We start from the raw sequence: 18,820 nt of genomic DNA, 5'->3' as shown, positions 1-18,820 counted from the left end.
TTGCTTTCCCTTTCCTTGGTGGCAAGCATGATTCCCACTTAGTATTCCATCGACTGATAAATCTCAATCAACTTGATGGATTTTCCTTGTGACTGGGCTATTGATCTCACACCTATAGATATTAGATTGCTGTTTTAATTCCATTTCTTTCTTGCTAAGGGAAAGATTGTGAGTTGAGTCGAATGTCCTTGCTTCTAGAACCATGGAAACAAAAGTTTCCTAGTCATGCTAAACTACAAGTCTTTGGTCTCCAAGCTCACCCCCCACAATGCACAAGAGTTGTAAAGATCATATTTTTTCACCACCGTCTTTGCAGAGGCAGAAATCTTGTCCTCTGCTTTTACTATCACCGCATGTGAGAGTTGGTGAGACTAGGCTTCGTTTGGATTCGAAAAGTATTTCTTCTTGTCTCATCTCATCTTATCTTATTTCATCATTACAACTTTCTCAAATTTTCATACAAAATATAATATATAATTCAACTTTTTCAAACCTCAAAAACAATAATAATATTAAAAAATAATATTTTAACAATAATTTTTTTAACTTTCATTTAAAACCATCTTATCTCATTTTTGAATCCAAACCAACCTATGCAATTGTGCAATCACTTATGATTGGTATATATCATGGAATTCCTTTGAAAAAAAATAAGGAAATACAAGACCCACGTGAAAAAGAACTAATTTTTTAATAGTAGACTATTTTTTTTTAAAATGATTACGTAGCGCTTGTATAATCCATTCCAGCCTACCATATTCTTAATTTGAATACCACCTTGACTAATGCAAATAACCATGAATTCATTTCATAATTAAGAACTATGTCTTTATCCAAAAAGTATCAGATGATGCAAGTGAATCAGGGGGAAAACTAATATATGGAGAAAACCTAACGTATGGAAAACTAATGTATCATGTATGCAACAAACACGGTTAAAAAGTGTGAGAACCTGAAAGAATAAATTCATGAATTTCAATTAATCAAGAAAGCAGAAGGAAAGCATTGATGGTGGTAAACATTTTGTGACAAGAAACTCATTTAAATAGAACAAACATAGGACCAATAGTACCCTAAAGGGTAGTCACTATTATAGAATAATACAGACTTAGAATAACAACCACCAGCAAGGCACAATCATTAGGTCCTGCCAAAATTCTGTTGGCATAATAGTTTCAGAACACAAATAGATTAAAGAGCAGTAATGCATAATTAAAGCCGATTGAGACTTGACAGAAGATAGAGAGCCATAACACAGATCTTTGATTAATTGATAATTTTTATAATATGCTTATTTAGGATTTTATTGGGGATAATCAGTCCCTTTCTTACGCTTGCTGCCAATTAACACAAGTCCATTTCAATGTGAACCTTCTCCATAAGAGTCAGATGAGCTTTTCCGACGCCTCTCATTGTGACCAGCTAGACGTTTCCGACAACTCTTTTTGTTTTCATCAAACTCTGATAGCAAATGGAACCTGTAATGCACCATTTCATAGAAAGATCAGCTCAAGAAGAAATGAAGTAAAGTAAGGTTTTTCCATATTTTACTTCCTCATGATCAGGTACTTTATAGTCTTTATTTTCAATTTCTTCTTCTTATTAACTAGTCGTCGAACCAAGCAATGCATCAGAATAATTAAAATAGAGTGGTTAAGAGATGAAGAAGCCAAAAAAATAAATAACAGTCATTAATAATTCAAAAAAATGTTTAGTTTTCCTACTTATTTGAAAAGTAATAACAAAATGATTGAAAAGTTAAGTGGTGGGAAAGCCAAAGAGACAAGTAAGAGAAATCAATATCACCTATAAGATAAAAAGTCTTTTCTTCTCCCTATTAAATTAGAAATCATAAATAGTAGGAAATCTTTCATATTCAAACCTTTTTTTAATATTAATGTCAATAAATCATGCAGTGAGTTTATTAGGGTATTAAAGAGAATACAATGAAAGGTCTTTTTAGCATGTGAATGGTTGGGATGAGTTAATAAAATAAAACGATGAGGTGGCTTTAGAAAGTATATAGGTAATAGATTTATTTTACTTCTCTTTAGTAATCAACACTAGCTTCAAGGCAAAGAACTAGGCAGCAAACGTATAGTGGTAGTACTGCGTGTCTTTTGGCCCATCTACATTAATAATCGAGGAAATACGAAGAAAGCAGCATCATGGAAGAAGAGATTTATTACTCATATTTGAACTAAGGGAAAGATTACTAGACCTATTCAGTCTTGTTGATTTAGGCTTCGTTTCGTACATGAACTCATTTCAACTCATTATTACAATTTTTTCAAATCTTAACACAAAATATAATAAACAATTCAACTTTTTCAAATCCAAAAATAATAATAATATTAAAAATAATATTCTAACAATATTTTATCATCTCAACTCAACTCAACTCAGTTCAACAACCAAACGTAGCTAAGTTCTTCAAGATCAGTGGATATTTACTCAAAACTAATAAAAAGCTGAAGATGAAGATTTATATATATATATATATATATCTATAAATATATAAAGACAGAAAAATTCTAGACATAAGCTCCACGCTCTTGCATACTACTTAAAAATATGTGATTTTACCTCTTTCACTTTCATGTTTCATAAATGATAAAAGAGGTAAAATCACATATTTTTAAGTGGTGGGAGTGTGAGGCTTCTGTGTAGCACAACTCATAAAGATATGCATGTATCAGTAGATCAGTTGAACTTCGGGAATCCTCCACCTTGATCATTAGATTCTTTATTGAAAAGTAGAGAAGCTATAATTCATAATCCTCAAGTAAGAAGAGAGGTAAGAATCGTAGTTTAAGTCTTTATAAAGATATATATATATATATATATATATACACACACATACATACATATATAGACTGGTATCAAGCTGGGAAGAAGGCTTTTGGTCCAAATTCTTATACTCCATCTTTTGATAGTGGAATTATTTTCCTAATGGCCTCCACCTGCTGACAAAAGCTAGCTTTCGTACGTGTTAAAACACGTAAAGATGGTTGTGTGATGAATTTCTTTTCTCCTCCTTTCTACTTAATTCACTATATAAAATATTAATTTTTCATAATAAACTGGTAGCTAGGTACGCACGTATATGCGAGAGTCGTGAGTTCACATGGATTTGGGATTTCAGTCTTGCTTTTTGCTAGCTACCAAAATACTTGCAACGATTTAGTGGTGTAATTTCTGCTTTTGTTGTATCTGTCGAAGCTTGATATAGAGAATTTTTTATGGTAAACAATTTAAATCGATCTTTAGCATCTAAAGATCATGTGTGCTTTCCTTTACCAAGATCATGGAGGCATTCGCAATGATGTTAAAAGAGGATAAAGCTCATGATTTTTTCATTCAATGGAAACAAACGACGATGATGTTTTGTGTAAATTCGGTGAAGAGAAGTCTAATTTACAGAAGCAGTGTGTGAGAAACTCCATAAACTTTACGATGTTTGGTAAAAGGTTTTAGTTTTGGAGATCAAGTCTCTCCATAAACCTTATTTCTCCAAAGGTAATTTTATTCCTTCTTTCTATAAGTCCTTTACACAACGGCAGAACATGAAGCACTTGGAGAAGGATTTGGAGAAATAAGGCTCCTCCTAGGACGGGATTTTTTGCTTGTACAACTTCTCTGAAAAAATTCTGTGGGTGGATAAGGTAAAGTTTTGAAATACTCTTTATCACCTCCTTTTGGTAGGAACTTAATGGGAGAATTAGCCAAGGACTCATAGGGTGCGAAAGACCCAGAAAGTTAATTAGAAAGAGACTTGAGATCGGTGTAAGAAGTCTTATTCCTTCAGGAGAGGAGGAAATGAATGCTTTTGTCGAGTCTTTTCTTCTTCTTCTTCTGATCGATGGTGTTTGGCTTTTGGGACTTTAGAGTCTCAGTGACCCAATCAAGCAAGAGAAATGAGAAGTTGGCTCACGAGCACCAACTACGTTTATAGGCCTAGTGGAGACTAGAGTAAAAGAGATCAATAAAGCCAAGATTGAGGGAATCACCAAAAAAAGGTCGGTCCTTTTGTCAAATTACGGCCAAGCATCACCAGAGGATTTTAATGGGCAGAGATTTGGAAAATGTTGAACTATTGGTATTGATTGGAAAGCACAAGTAGTTCATTATGCAATGAAGTGCACATAATCATGCACTTACAATATATACATGATCCATACACACATATATACATTATCGAAAAATGCTACTTGACACCTCTCATCAATATCCTCTTACACGGCATCAAATGATTAGCATCTTAATAAAATATAATAAATAATTTTACCATCATTTGATCATGTCCTATCAAGAGATGATGAAATGATGATGTCAAGAAGATGACAAATAGCATATTCAAGATATACATGACTTAAAAATAAAATAAAAATAAAAGTTATTCTTTCCAATTAGAAAACAGACAGCTACACCTGAAGGGTGTTAGGGTATTGGTAAGGATGGTGGTTTCTTACTTGGCAGTACTCTATTGGCAGGCAGACAAAAGGCACTATATAGACTCGGTGGGTTGATAACGATACCATAGGTGATGGTTTAGGCAATTTGGCCTAGGAAGTCAAGTGAAGGCACATCGATGGGTTGTAGAATATAGCAAGCGAGTTAGCAATCCGGTTGATGAGTCATTGAGTGACTTGGACAGTGCCTTTAATTATTGATGGAGAGTGAGCGGTCAAGTGGGTTGTTTTCTATCGGTTCTCCTTTACTCTCTTATGGAGAGTACATTATATTTAATACTGCAATTTTTTCAAACACGATGTTAAAACTTTTAATTACCCATTATAATACACACACATATAAGTCGGACTTGTGCACAAAATCCTGGTGTTCCGCAGCATAACATTAATGACATATAACTCATAATTCACAGAGATTTTAACACAGTTTCTTGGGCTTGGAAATCAATTTCTCTTTCACAAGGAAACTATTTTCTAAAATAAGCCGGAAAAAATAAGAGCGGTTAATGCTCAGAGGTACTACGGACAAATTTCATACAACCTTTGGATATATATATATATATATATATACCGTACTGCATAGATATATGCATGTACGGCCTCACCGTGTAACAGAAGGAATATTGATAAAATTCGTAATGCACCAAGCATCAGTAAGAATAAATAGCTGCATGACCATATATAATAGGAATATAGGACTTTGAGAGATCACACTCCAACAATTAATTCAATTATAATATATATATCATGGTGCAGATAATTAAAATTTTCATTAATTCCATCATATACTTGTTAAACCTCTTTGTCTGCAGCTAAATTGATGGACATCAGTAAAGTTGCTTGTGGTACGATTAGAAAGCCTAAAGTTTAAGATAATGATATCAGATCTGCAGAAGGCCACATATATATATATATATATATAGAGGCAATAACAACTACTGTATATGTTTAAGATTAAGCTAGCTGGAGGTCGTTGTCAACTAACAAATGGATAAGAATTTATGATTGATATGATACTTGATAGGTAAAAAGGGGTGGTTCTTGGCGTAGTCGATTCAACGCCTTTGTCCGGTATATTATTTCATATTTAATCGCGTAAGGCTTACAGCTCACAATGATCCCCAGCTATCTTCTGCATCCTTTAATGGTGCATGGATACCTTTGGTTTTAGAACGGGTTTAGGGTTGGACTGAGAGGCTACTACTGTACTGGTTCGGAACAACTTGTATTTCATTCAAATTAAAATGAGATAACGTCCTCATGATAATGTGGCAGAAATAATTAAAAGTAGTAGATCAATATTTATAGTCTCCATTATTCTCCAACACCCCTAATACTCAAATGCCGTAATTTACTTTGCTTGAAAAGCACACTGACCATCAACGAGTTTAATGTACTATGTTCTGTTTGATACACTTAATATATATATATATTGGTTAATTCGCCCTAGTTCTAAATTATAAATGACCACTTATTATAAGCTTCTTTCCTGGGAGAAAAACATTAATCTAACTAGTTGAGCTACAATGGTAGAACAAGAGAGAAATTTGAAAACCAGTAGAGATCAGAAAGGAACAAGCTTAATATTATAAATGATTGGAAGACTAGGGTTTCTAACCTGCTGCATTGCTGGCAGAACCTTTTATGGAGTCCACCAACGTTGACAACAGGAGCCTTGGCATGAAATTCGCAGACCTTATGGCGCCGGTGGTACTGCTTGGCTTCAGTGAAATCAGCATTGCAATTCTCCGCCTGGCAAGTAATCAGCGTTGACCCTCCACTGCCAGATGATGTTCTCCTGCTAGATGCGGGAGTCATTTCTCTCTTCTTCTCATCCTCGCTACCTTCATCCTCCTCCTCTTCAGCCTCCTCCACCATGTTATTGTAGTACTTGAAGCTCCTCTTTCCCTCGGCTCTGCTTGTTTCCATTTTGCAAAACAAGAGCAGACAGACAAGGGGACAGATGGAGCTAGCAAGCAGTGAAGATCAGGATTTTGAAGGCAAAAAAAACCTTGAGAAAGTTGAAAAAGGAGAAGAATTTATGCGAGGACCACAAACTCCATTTTCCCCTTGTCAGCATAAGAATAATTGTGAGGTCCGGGTAGAAAGCAAGCATCACGATTGGCTCCAAAAGCACAATACCAATGGGTCTGAACAGTAACGTGAATAGTTTTACTTTATAGGGCTGCGCTACTGTGACTTATGCTGCGTTTAGATGGTGAAGAGTTCAGTTTATATTTTGAATAAAATATTATTTTTTAATATTAATATTATTATTATTTTGAAATTTAAAAAATTAAATTATTTATTATATATATTTTATATTAAAATTTAAAAAAATTATAATAATTAAATAAAATAAATTGAGATGCGTTGAAATAGGCTTAAACTTAAATTAATTCTCACTCTAGCTACCACACGTTCTCTATGTATCTATCTCATGGGGTTCTACTTACGAGTCCGTTCAAATACAGTAATGTTAGATACCTTCCGGAGGTTACATCCACAACTGGGAGCTTCCGTTGAGTTTAGTTTGCTTGTTTTTTGTTTTTTAAAAAATTTTCTTTACTTGTATTTTATAACACTTTTCCATTTGGGCTCTCGCTAGTTTAGTTGGCTTTTTTAAAAAAATTTTTTTTTTTTATATGTATTTTTTAACACTTTTAAATATATATTTTTTTAAAAAAAATCACAATATTATTAAAAAAATATTTACTTAATCATTAAGTAAAAAAATTAAAATAAATAAAAAACCCAACGGTAGCGCTCAACGGAAAGAGTAGCATTTTCTTTCGTAGAATGTGTAAACGTTGTGTAATTTAAAAAAAAAAAAAAAATTATTATTAAAAAATTAATTTTTTTATCACTTAGACTCCGTATTTACTCATTCTTTTTTAAAAAAATTACGTAATACTTACCCATTTTACAGTTATAAATATGATTTCTCGTGTAGAGAATACATCTTCTACACTTTTTCTCTATAATATTTGATTTGCAAGATAATTTAAAATTCTTTTTATAAATAAAATGTTGTCAAGTAAGAGATGTGAGCAGTATGCTCTCGACCGACACCAACTTGTACCAATAATTTTTATTTCAAGTTTAATTTTTGGCTATCTATTTTCCTTATGATGGGAAATTTCAGGGATCGTCAAAACCTTTTTCTTTAAAAGAAAAATGTAATATATATATATATATATATATATATATATATCTGTATCCAGTTAAACTTTAAGATCATGTAATGCGCTCTTATCACAAAGATCAAGTCTATCTATTAAAGATTACTTGCACCCCAACATGGAAGATCTAGCATACCCAGAAAGCTTCTTTATTTTCAAAAAATATCTTATTTCATCTTATCTTATCATTATAAATTTTTTAAATTTTTACATAAAATAAAATAAATAATTTAATTTTTTTAAATTTTAAAATAAAAATAATATTAAAAAATATATTTTAATAATTTTTTTTAATTTTTTAATTTTAATCTCAAAACTCATCTCATTCCTAAAAATAAATGAGCACTGACGTTCGGGTTCTACGTATTCTAATGCAGTGAAACCAGAAAACTTGCCAGGGCCGATTAACACCGAATTTGCCATATATATATAAAATAGTTTGGATATTGGATGTGGAGCCTCTGTCCGTCTCTCACTGTAATAGATGCCAGTCCTTTTCATATAGAGTAGGGGATTCATGCTGCGTCAAACCGTATTATTGAGGTAAAGGTGAAAGGGGTGAAGTATCTATATATTATTATGAATAGTACAATGATTTAAAGAGCTCGGCCAATCCTGATTCAGGGTGTCTCCATCGTTCGTACGACTATTTACTATTCCATGTCCTTGGATAATTATGCTTTGGCCCTCCTAACTTTGTTTTCACATTACAGATTTCCGTGTAGTCAAGCTAGCCAGCCAACCGGTTTGCAGCAAAGTGGCCAACTAATATATCCTCACCCACATAACATTATATTTACTTCTTCCATCCATCCTTCTACATGCGCGCTTGGACCACGCCCCTTCACTCATTATTCATTTTCATATTTATTGGTCCCATGGCGGCCGGCATCTCTCTCTCTCTCTCTCTCTCTCTCTCTCTCTAAATTCATATTTCATCATCTGCTTGAGTATTGATGATCATATATATATATATATTTATTTATATATTAGAAATTTAATTAACTGTACGTGCTTTTGGATTACGCATGCACTTGTAGTACCTTTCATGTCTTGGTGAATAAGCAAGCAACTAGGGTTATAATTTATTCCTGTAATATTGCCAAACCTGGTTGGGCCTCATCGGCCTGTTCATCCGAAAGATAGATTATACCTACGAATAGGAACGTTTTTCTTCCCCCTCAGCTAGACGTTACAAGTACTGTTCCAAAGCAGACATTTCCAGACCTAACCTTCAAATTTCTTAAATTTGAAAAGTCAAATTTTTATCGCCGTACGTACACCAGATCAGCACACGAAACCAATATGCTTAACTGATCTCTCTCTCTCTCTTCTGTATAGTACTGATACTCTTACGTAATCAGCTTTGAGGTAACAGGAAAAGAACAGTGAGAATATGCAATTTTACACTGTTTTATATGGTATAGCTGTCTAATATTGATGGTCCGGTACTGATGAAGAAGAATATATGAAAAACCAAGTTGAGGGAATATATGATCTATGACGTCTATAATCTGTATAGATCATACAGGGGGTCTTTGTCGATCCGGCCTGGTACTGTTGCTAGCTAGCTACATCAACGTATATATGGAAGGTTAAAAGGAATATATTTTCCATTTTAATAAAGTTTGAACTTTCTGTCAAAACAAAAAAGGAATATGTTTTGCAAAAGCTTGTCTACTCTACAGTCTACGGGAAAGAAAAAAGAATAGAAAACAACAGACAAAAAAAAAAATCATGCATATCCCCCACCCGATCATAGGGATAAGATTTCATTCAGGTAGCTCCAGTCATGCATGGTGTCTCTCTCTCTCTCTCTCTCTCTCTCTCTCTAATTCTCTGGTGGCATTGTGGCCGTTCTTTTCTTGCTTTATTTAGTATCCACATATTCGGTCGATCTCTAGAGGTGGTGGGGGTTACTTGGGGCGTAACTTGTTTCTTAAGTGGCATGCACGGAAACCTCAAGTTGCGGGAATTCATGTGGCTGATTAAAAAGCTTCCCTCTTGTCTCCCCCTTCCTAAGCTTAACTACCAATTACAAGGAAAAAAAGCTTCTCTTTACCCGGTTTTTGCTTTTTACTTTCTACTGTCAGTCACAGTACATGCACCGACTTCACTACGCTTTCAAATGTTTACACAAGTTGGGCCCAACAGAACCTCCAGCAGTTTATGCCTTCGCTGCAGCGCTGCAGCTATGGGCCTTTCATTTATAAGACTGTCCTTTCCTGCGAGCCTTCCAAGCAATCTGAGCCCATCGGCCCCACGGATCAATATTCCACCAGAATGCTGGTTCAGGACCACATCAAATGACGGATTAATATGCCATATATATGGAGTGAAGCAGCTTGATTAATCGCTTTAATTTTCAAGATAGCTAATTAAACCAATAAAAAGTATCTGAATTTTGACCCAGAATTATCGATATGTGGTCCCAATCCCTGCAGGTACGTGGTACTCATGATCGATGCCTAACTAGCTCTAGCTTAGGGCTTGGGGTTTGGCGTCTGGCGTTTGGCGTTCGGCGTTCGGCGTTTTTCTGATACTGGAGCCAAGCCAACAATTAATATCATAGCCAGCCAGCCACTGCATGATTGGACATGTACATTAATAATGCATACATATTAGTATATGAGGAGGAGGAAGAAGAAGAAAATAAACTTAATTGTAGACGTGCTCTTTTCTTGTAGTCCCTCCATGGTGGGATGCCAACATCGATCTGTTCTCTTAATTAATATCACTTATAGGGGGATTTTTATTGTTGACTTTAATAAACCATTTATTTGGGGCAAAAAACAAAAAGAAAAACAGAGGCTTCACGCTCCACCACAAGTCCTCCGATGCCTTCGATCATCGTGTCCCTCATCATCCTGTTCTTCGTCTTCTTCAATTGCTTCGCTTGAAATGGGTTGAACCATGATTTTTTTTTTATCACTTTTGCAGTCCACATTAAAGTAGGTATTCCTACCATTTACTGTATACATAACCCAAAATATTTTGATGTGATTTCTTTATTTCAAGTTTCAAACCATGAACTGGTCCCAGCAGTACTCCCCCTCAAGGTTCGAAAGCAAGCTGCTTTACCAAGGTTGGATTTTCTGTTCCACCCTTTAGTAACTTACTTGGTAGACAGTTTTATAAAGTGTAGGATTTTTTTGTTAAATACAAGTCCTATCTTCTCTGTATTTTGTTCATGGAAATCAACATCATCAAACCACTTAATTAGGAGTAGATAGTCTCTTAATACTAAGGCGGCAAAAAAGAATGGTTCATTTTACTTTTAATTAGGGTGTTCTGTTCTGTCTCCCAAGCTTGAGGAAAGCCCTTGGTAGTTGGTATAGGGTTACCATAGCTACAATTTGTAGCACAATGGGCTCTGTTTTGGGCCAGTCAATGACTAAAAAATGGGAAAATATACATGTAAAGAATAGGAGAGAGGTTTTTGTTTGTATCTTTTGGGGGTTGAATGGCTTTTATTTCAAATCTTTTTAGGGTTTTTCTTTTGGTGAATTTTTTAAGGGAGATTGGAGGATTATTTTTTCTGGGAAAATAATTAATTACAACTTGAGTAATGATACACTTGCAATTATTTTTAATTAACCAATGCAATTATTTATGTAGTCACTCTAATATTACATATAAAACTACCCTCTATTAATTTATGTAGAACTGTAAAATAGTTGTAAGTAGATCAATTTTCTTACAAATATTCATCAATTTCAATTCATTGTTATAACATTAATATTGTTTATTTGATCACCATTCAGCACATTGGGATTCAATTTAATATCATAAAAGATTTATATCTATATTAATGTAGCAATAAGAATTTCATTAATTCAAGTTTGATAACGAGGGTACGTTTCTGATCTTGTTAGTTCATAATTAATTAATTAATTAATTAATTGTAGCTAAAGTGTCCACTTTATTCCACCATGAAAACCTTATCTTATTGTCCTGATCAACACTCCTTATAAGGAACTGTACTGGGCATTGGACAAGCTGGTTTCAAGAGCTAGATTTAATAATGCTAGCTAGCTAGAGCTATAATAAATAAATAAATAAATAAATAATGCTAGCTTAGAGCATCATGATAATTCAGATGATCGGATCTTTTAATTAATAATATTCTCAGAATATACCAATCATCTTTCATAAAGTTGGTTTTTTTTTATTATTATTATTTTTTGTAATTCTTTTCTCGGTGAGGTGGAGAAACCTCAACTGGATAGCTTTTATCAATTTCTATATATATATATATATATATCGCAGACAAGATTTGGACCCACTCTCAGGAAAAATGAAATTTGTTTACGGCACACCCGATGAAAATACACTACTGGAATTGTCCCTCTCAACATCCTCAAGGTCCCACGCAGGACCGGCACATTTGAAACTTCCATAAGCTACAGTCCACGGCGTCCAACCATACATATACATACATATCATGAGTCATGACCAGAACCTAGCTGGAATTTTCCAATCTCAAACCTCTGCTGCTTCTGGCACATTTCCCATGTTTGAGTACTATACTCTCTCTATTTCCATCCATTAAGGTTCGATCAGTGGCGACTGGCAAAATTTGATAATGCCATGGGACTTAAAATTTGATCGTAACCGTTAAATCAAGTGTGTGTGTATATATATATATATATATAACGATCGGCCTTATCATTTCGACAAGTTTTAGTATTTACCAATAAATTATCATCTTCTTTAATTTGATGATGCCAACCATTTAAGAGAAACATTATAATAAACTGTTTTGATGAAAAAGTTAACTCTATACCACAAATGATATTACTAAAACTTGATTTTTAATAGTATTTTTTTTTAGAAGGAAGTGTTCTATGTTTAAAGATATTTTATAAAATAAATTTACAGATTGATGTGATTTGAAATGATTAGTTAAATTTATGATTTTATAATAAAAGTAGGTATTTTTCTTTTCAAAACCCATGATATTTCGTCTACCTGTGGAGTACTGCAAGCTTTGTCGGTCTTCCTTGTTATGCTGCATTTGGTTTGGACTGGAACCTTCGAGGAACAGAACAATTTTTTTATTTATTGATCTTCACAACAACAACATCATCATGATTATGATATAAAAAAAAAAAAACATCATCATGATTATATGGTCAAGCTGATTTTTTTTTGTCCCTCTTGAATAGCCACATATATATTGACATGTAGTGGTGATATGAACGTGAATGGCTCCAAATTAAGTCCCATCCTAGCTAGCTAATTTGATATATATCATAAATAAGATTTTGCATTTGCATGCCTACTGGCCTCCCTCTTGGATACTTATCGTGAACGATAGCATGATGCGTTTCTTCCACAACTTGCGGCTTGTCCAACCTACTTTGATATTTTTCTAACAGTCATCGCGCCATGATCATACGACATCCCGTACAGGAGGGTACGTACTACATGATGATGGGATAAGTATGCAGCATTTATAATATTATGGAATAAATGGCTTTAGAAGAAAGAATCTCGTTCGCATTTTTCCATCTGAAATCATGCATCATGATTCGATCTAGATCTATTCAACAGTATATATGATCATGAATATACAGTATTAAATATTGAAAGTAGCTAGCATATGCAAGCTTTCTCTGATATAATTAGCACCCGGCCCCCTAGTATACTGTACAGTACTACTCCTCATTGCAACTGTGCTAAACTGAATCGGAATTGCGAGCTTGCACTAGTTTTGTATATAAGAATACAGCTTTTAAGAGGGCATGCAATACCATCTTTCAACAATGTAAGTGGCGTGAACATGAGAAAGGAGCATTAATACTATAAATGAGGAGTGAATCTTTGTCTGCACATAATTCTGGGGGTGCAATATGGTCAGCCTAATTTGATAGACACAGATGGCTTGGATTTGATGCTTTGGTCCCCCTTCTCTCTCTCGATCCCTTTAACGTGCGCGTTAGGTTTCTTTCAAGCTTGGCAAATTGGAATCACTTTGTTGGGTGGTGGTGGAGAGGTGACTGGTGTGGGTGGATCGGACCCACTTGCACCTGCACCTTCACATAATCTACCTCTAAAATTGACTCAGTAGTACTATTCCAATGCAGCCATGCTGATCCCCTCTCGGTTTGCCCAATTTCCTTCCGCCTCACACAATTATATATAGTGATCGATCTCTAAGAGAATATCAATATCCTATCATGCATTTTAATTTACACTACTTAAAGCAACAAATACCAAAAGATCGACTTTAACTTTAGGTTGGTGTTTTGTATTGGATATCCATTGGATAGACTTAAGTTTGTTCACTCACTCGGCCCCACTTTGACTCATTCTTGCATGAATTAGAAATTGATTGTTCCCATAATCATAACGAATTGTGGTAACTTAAAAACAGATCAAGTGAGAAGTAGTACTCCTATGCCCCAACCACCCACCCCCCCCCCCCCCCCCCCCCCCAATATTATATAACTCCATGGATACTAGGTGGCCGGAGGACAAGCATATCTCTTGCCAAGAATATCATTCAAAATTCCAATAAATTACCTTCTTTAACCTACAACTTACGTACAGTCCACACACTGATCTATAGAGTAACTGTACATGACATGTGTTCTTTGTAAAGAGCAACTTGTCAGTATATTATATATAATATATATATATATATATATATTATAAATACTTACCCGGAAAACATGTCGGTAGTATTTTAGTTACCAAAAATCAAAGTTCAACAAGCAGAGTACTGCTGAAGAATAATGATGGGAAGTAGGGTGGAGGAGAAGATCCCTTGGGGAACTACAAAATCCGTTTGCTCCCCTCAAACTAGCTTTGCTTTTTCCTTCTTTTTCCTCAGGAGCTGAGCTGCCCACCACATGGTTCTGCACCTCAGGGCTCCACACACACTCTCTCTCTCTCTCCCACCAGACACCATTAACGGTTTCTTTTCCAATTTATTTGGTTTTTCATGAATTATTTTCAAACCAAATTGGATGAGAGAAGAAACACAGCCACTCAGCAAGAGCCAATTCGAAGAGCGTATACTGTTCTTTCCTACTTTTGAGTCTGAGAAGTGTAGCTTCAGGAATTTTGAATAGAAAAAAGCTGTTTTCCAAGTGATCCGTTTGTCGATACACTACAAAGTTTCTAATATTACTATTTTGACTTTTTTTTTCCGATGGTATTATTAGTGGATCCAATAATAAGCATGGAACTCTATTCATACCTACTGTTTCTACGTCAGGTAACCTCCTTAACGTGAATCGAGGCTTAAAACAAAATCTTAGAATGACATGACCGTTAAATTTTAACACAACATCATCTAATATCGTTTATTTTTTTTTAAAGAATGGTTAGGGTTTTTCTTCACGCATTCATGACTTTCCATCGTCATTACTATAATAGACTTATATATAACATTTATTTTATTTTAGATCTTATTTTAATATCCTTTTCAAGATGTACTAAGCATGCATTTATAAATTAATTTTGGAAGCCTTGCCTCTCTTCTTTAAAAAAATAAAATATGGCCCAACTATTGAGCCGGTACTGCCTCCTAGTAGATTGCATGGCCTCTATACCAAGTGTCATTCATCTGATGTCTAACCTGTACGTAGCATGTAGTTATGGGGGTATTTGGATTAGCTTACCCTAATCATGTTAATTACAAAGTTTAATGGGACATTATCTTTTGATTTCATACAGACAATATTCATTTGACGAGCTAGGTATATACATACCAACAGTACCCTACTATACATATATATATATATATATACACACATGACACACACGAGTAGTGAAACTAGGTCTCGATCGTCCGTCCTGTGAGAAAGTTCATGTGGTGTTAGGCTCTAAGAATGGTATAATTATGCACGTACAGTCGAATCAAGATTTGAGCTCGGATAAGCCATTAATAGGACAGCCAAAAACAGTTGAGTTTGGTGGTATAGAATATGAATCATGAGCCAGAGAATTATTAATAATAATAAAGTGGAAGTGGGATTTGCGGTGTGACTTTGCATGGGGTATTGTGCAGCTAGCTCACTCTTAGGGATTCCCTCTTATCTATCTATCTATCTATCCACATGTGTATCTGTACAAAGGAATTTTACGTAGTGATGAGGACTATCATGTACAGTTTATCATGTGTAAATTAATTAATTAATTAATTAAATGCTGTTTATAATATCTTGAACCTCTCCAAAGATTCATCTGTAATGTTACTTTACCTTCCTGTCTTCTTCTTGGAATTCGAATGTCCTTCTTGGATTTCCCATTAAAATAATGGCCTACTCAAATTCGATTTTGGACCAACCCCCATCACGTGAAATTAGATTAAATAAATAAAATCGTTGCAACCTGGCAATTAACCTCTCTCTTCCTGGTGGCCGGCCCTCTCAGAGTCATAATATTTCAACCCCGCGCAAGAAAGTCTCACGTTGCCCCCAGATCTTTGTCTCTTTACTCTTTGTTCATCGAGTCCTGTGAGAGATCAGAAATGTTGGGTAACTGTGAGAAGATGGTAGTCATCCCTCCAACAACAAACGAATGGTCACAGGTTCCTCTCTCTCTCTCTCTCTCTCTCTCTCAATTATTACTCAAAACACGACCACTACGGCACTGCCCCATTTTTGTTGCTATGCTTTTGGAAGAGAATATGTCTCCTGTGTGGTTATTTTACCCTAAAACGCCACCTCAAACTCTTTTCTTTTCATTTCCCGGTGCAGAATCAGATAGATGATCAAAAACGTTTGATGGCTTCTACGGGTATGGTAATGGAAAAACCAGTCCTGGACCAACAACAGCAGCAGCAACAAGCCCTCAGGTGTCCGCGCTGCGATTCATCTAACACAAAGTTTTGTTACTACAACAACTACAGTTTGTCTCAGCCGAGGCACTTTTGTAAGGCCTGCAAGCGGTACTGGACAAGAGGCGGTACCCTGAGAAACGTTCCGGTAGGTGGTGGTTGCAGGAAAAACAAACGCGTGAAGAGGCCTTCATCAGCTTCGGCTACTGATGGAGCTGCTTCTTCTCCAGCTCATAGTGCAAACCCAGACCCTCCTTCTCAATCACACATCGAGATATCTTCTACCACGTCAAATCATATCAATCCTTTGTTTTATGGGTTTGCCAGTAACCCTTCTGATATGAGTCTTCCTTTTCCCAGATTCAATCCCAGAGTTTCCAATGTGGACACTGTTTCTGGGTATGATCTCCAACCTCACCTGAATGCTCTTGGACTTGGGTTTTCGTCTGGAATTATGTCTAATGAGAAGGGTGATCAGAACCGTTACAGAAATGGGTTTAACCCTTCTAAGCAAATCCAAGATGTTGTTACATCAAACTCTCTTCTCTCAAGTTATAATTCCATCTTCAGCTCCTCAGCTTTTTCTACTACCACTTCCCCAGCCATCGCTTCCCCACTCACCTCTAGCTTTCAGCAACATGAGAAATTTGTCAATGGAGGTATCAAAGACACTCGAGCAGTACTAAATCATTTTCAAACCATAGCACCATTTGAAGGCTTGCAAATACTGGCCTCTAATGAAGCTGGGATTTCCATGAAAGAAGTGAAAGTAGAAGACGGCCAGAACAGGTTGGATTGGAATGGTTATTGCCAGAATCAAATGGAGCATGTCGGTATGTCCGATCCTTCATTTTACTGGAACGCAACAAATATTAATGGTGCTTGGAATGACCCCGGAAACATCGGGTCTTCGGTCACTTCCCTGATCTAGCAAAACCAAACATCATTTTTCATTTGTCTCCCTCTTTGTTAGTCATCTTGGTCGTTGCTGGCATGGTTACTTGGGTTTCTGTTGATTACATCTGTTTGTAGTGAGTCTCAGTAGGGCAGGTTTTAAAAGCAGAATTTGAAACACACACACACCAAAACAAAAAAACGCAAGATTTCACATTAATTGAAGCAACGATGGGAGGAGCTTGGATCCGAGCGATCATGTCAGCTGCAGAAAATCAGCCTATTAGTTTTATTATCAAGGTTGAGACTCCTTAATTGCGCTGAGAGGAACCTCGGATCCTCTACATCTCATCCCCATGGGTGTCATCAGAATCACCGTATACGGCGCTACGCAGTGTGGAAGGTTTCAGTAAGTTGGTCGACTTTGTTGTATGTATATATATGACCATGTCTTTTTTCTTTCTTTCTTTGTTTCTAGATGGAGCTGGGGGTATATGTTGCAGTCCTCAATGAAGATCATCTGAGGAACTAATTATTTTTACTTAAGTTTACCTTCTTTTTTATCCTTCTTTGAAGTGTTCATGAGGGGGAAGGGGGTATAAATATGGTATATATAGAGAAAGAGGGAGATTTGTTATCTCAACATGGCTAGTTATTAGTTTATATATATGCTTGGCATTGGTATGTTGTTTTTGATCATGTTAATTATTGTCAAGGAGCTGTGCTTTTGGAAGACCAGTAATGCACATGTATATACTTGGTATCCCGGCACGCCCATATATATATATATATATATATATATATATATAGCTGCTAATTCACTCTTCATTAATTAATCCCTTTTTCGCCGCACTAATTAATTAGCTTATTTGTCCAAGCTGATAAATTAACACGTGGTAATTGATCCAAACAATGTAGTACTTTTGGTGAAAGATTAATGATTGCAAATTAATTATACGGGTCGAATAGATTTGTGTGTATTCCTTTGGGGTTTTTGGCATGGGTTATGTAGCTAGAAGGGAAGATTGAGCTTAAACTACGTACCAGATATCCAGGAAAAGCGTGTTTGTTTATCTAAACATTTTTAGAATTTTGAAACAGGTTCTTGCATTAATACTGTTTTTTGTTTCTTGTAATACTCCATATGATAAGATAAGGGTAAGTAGTATTTGAGATCTCATATTACTTGAAAATGAAAAGTTTTTGTTCTTTATAAAGTTCTAATAGAGTTCTAATTATATTATTTATTAATTTTTTTTAAAATATAGTTCATATGGTTTGGATCTTCTATTGAGATGTTACAAATGTTATCAGAACTTATCTCAATCAGGAATGTTGGATTTGAGCTGTGTCACTTACAATATATGGATGTACAGTCCCGACAAGTACGTCGAAAATTAAAAGGGGAAGATTGTGATCATATCTCATATGATAAGGATAAGGGTATTTAGGTGGTGAATGAGATCTCACATTACTTGAGA

The 18,820-nt window shown here is 35.3% G+C and overlaps 2 protein-coding genes across 3 annotated transcripts; one reads left to right on the top strand and one right to left on the bottom strand.

The window, feature by feature from the left end:
• Positions 1–1,057: 1,057 nt before the first annotated feature.
• Positions 1,058–6,675, bottom strand: LOC121266370 (squamosa promoter-binding protein 1-like). Its single transcript, XM_041170180.1, has 2 exons — positions 6,091–6,675; positions 1,058–1,478 (listed from the first exon to the last, which is right to left on the bottom strand). Exons 1-2 carry the CDS (start codon positions 6,399–6,401, stop codon positions 1,361–1,363), a joined length of 429 nt encoding a protein of 142 aa, XP_041026114.1. The 5' UTR covers positions 6,402–6,675; the 3' UTR covers positions 1,058–1,360.
• Positions 6,676–14,145: 7,470 nt separating this feature from the next.
• LOC121266369 (dof zinc finger protein DOF1.4) lies at positions 14,146–18,006 on the top strand. Of its 2 annotated transcripts, XM_041170179.1 has the most exons (3): positions 14,146–14,880; positions 16,025–16,196; positions 16,366–18,006. In XM_041170179.1, exons 2-3 carry the CDS (start codon positions 16,137–16,139, stop codon positions 17,374–17,376), a joined length of 1,071 nt encoding a protein of 356 aa, XP_041026113.1. In that variant the 5' UTR covers positions 14,146–14,880; positions 16,025–16,136; the 3' UTR covers positions 17,377–18,006. The 2 variants fall into 2 exon arrangements, with proteins under 2 accessions (XP_041026113.1, XP_041026112.1); XM_041170178.1 differs by having other exon boundaries at positions 14,146–16,196.
• The last annotated feature ends 814 nt before the right edge of the window (positions 18,007–18,820 follow it).

This window comes from Juglans microcarpa x Juglans regia, chromosome 5D, assembly GCF_004785595.1.
Source record: "Juglans microcarpa x Juglans regia isolate MS1-56 chromosome 5D, Jm3101_v1.0, whole genome shotgun sequence".
NCBI lineage: Eukaryota > Viridiplantae > Streptophyta > Magnoliopsida > Fagales > Juglandaceae > Juglans > Juglans microcarpa x Juglans regia.
The sequence above is the reverse complement of the archived record's forward strand: the minus strand, read 5'-3'. Positions and strand labels throughout refer to the sequence as shown.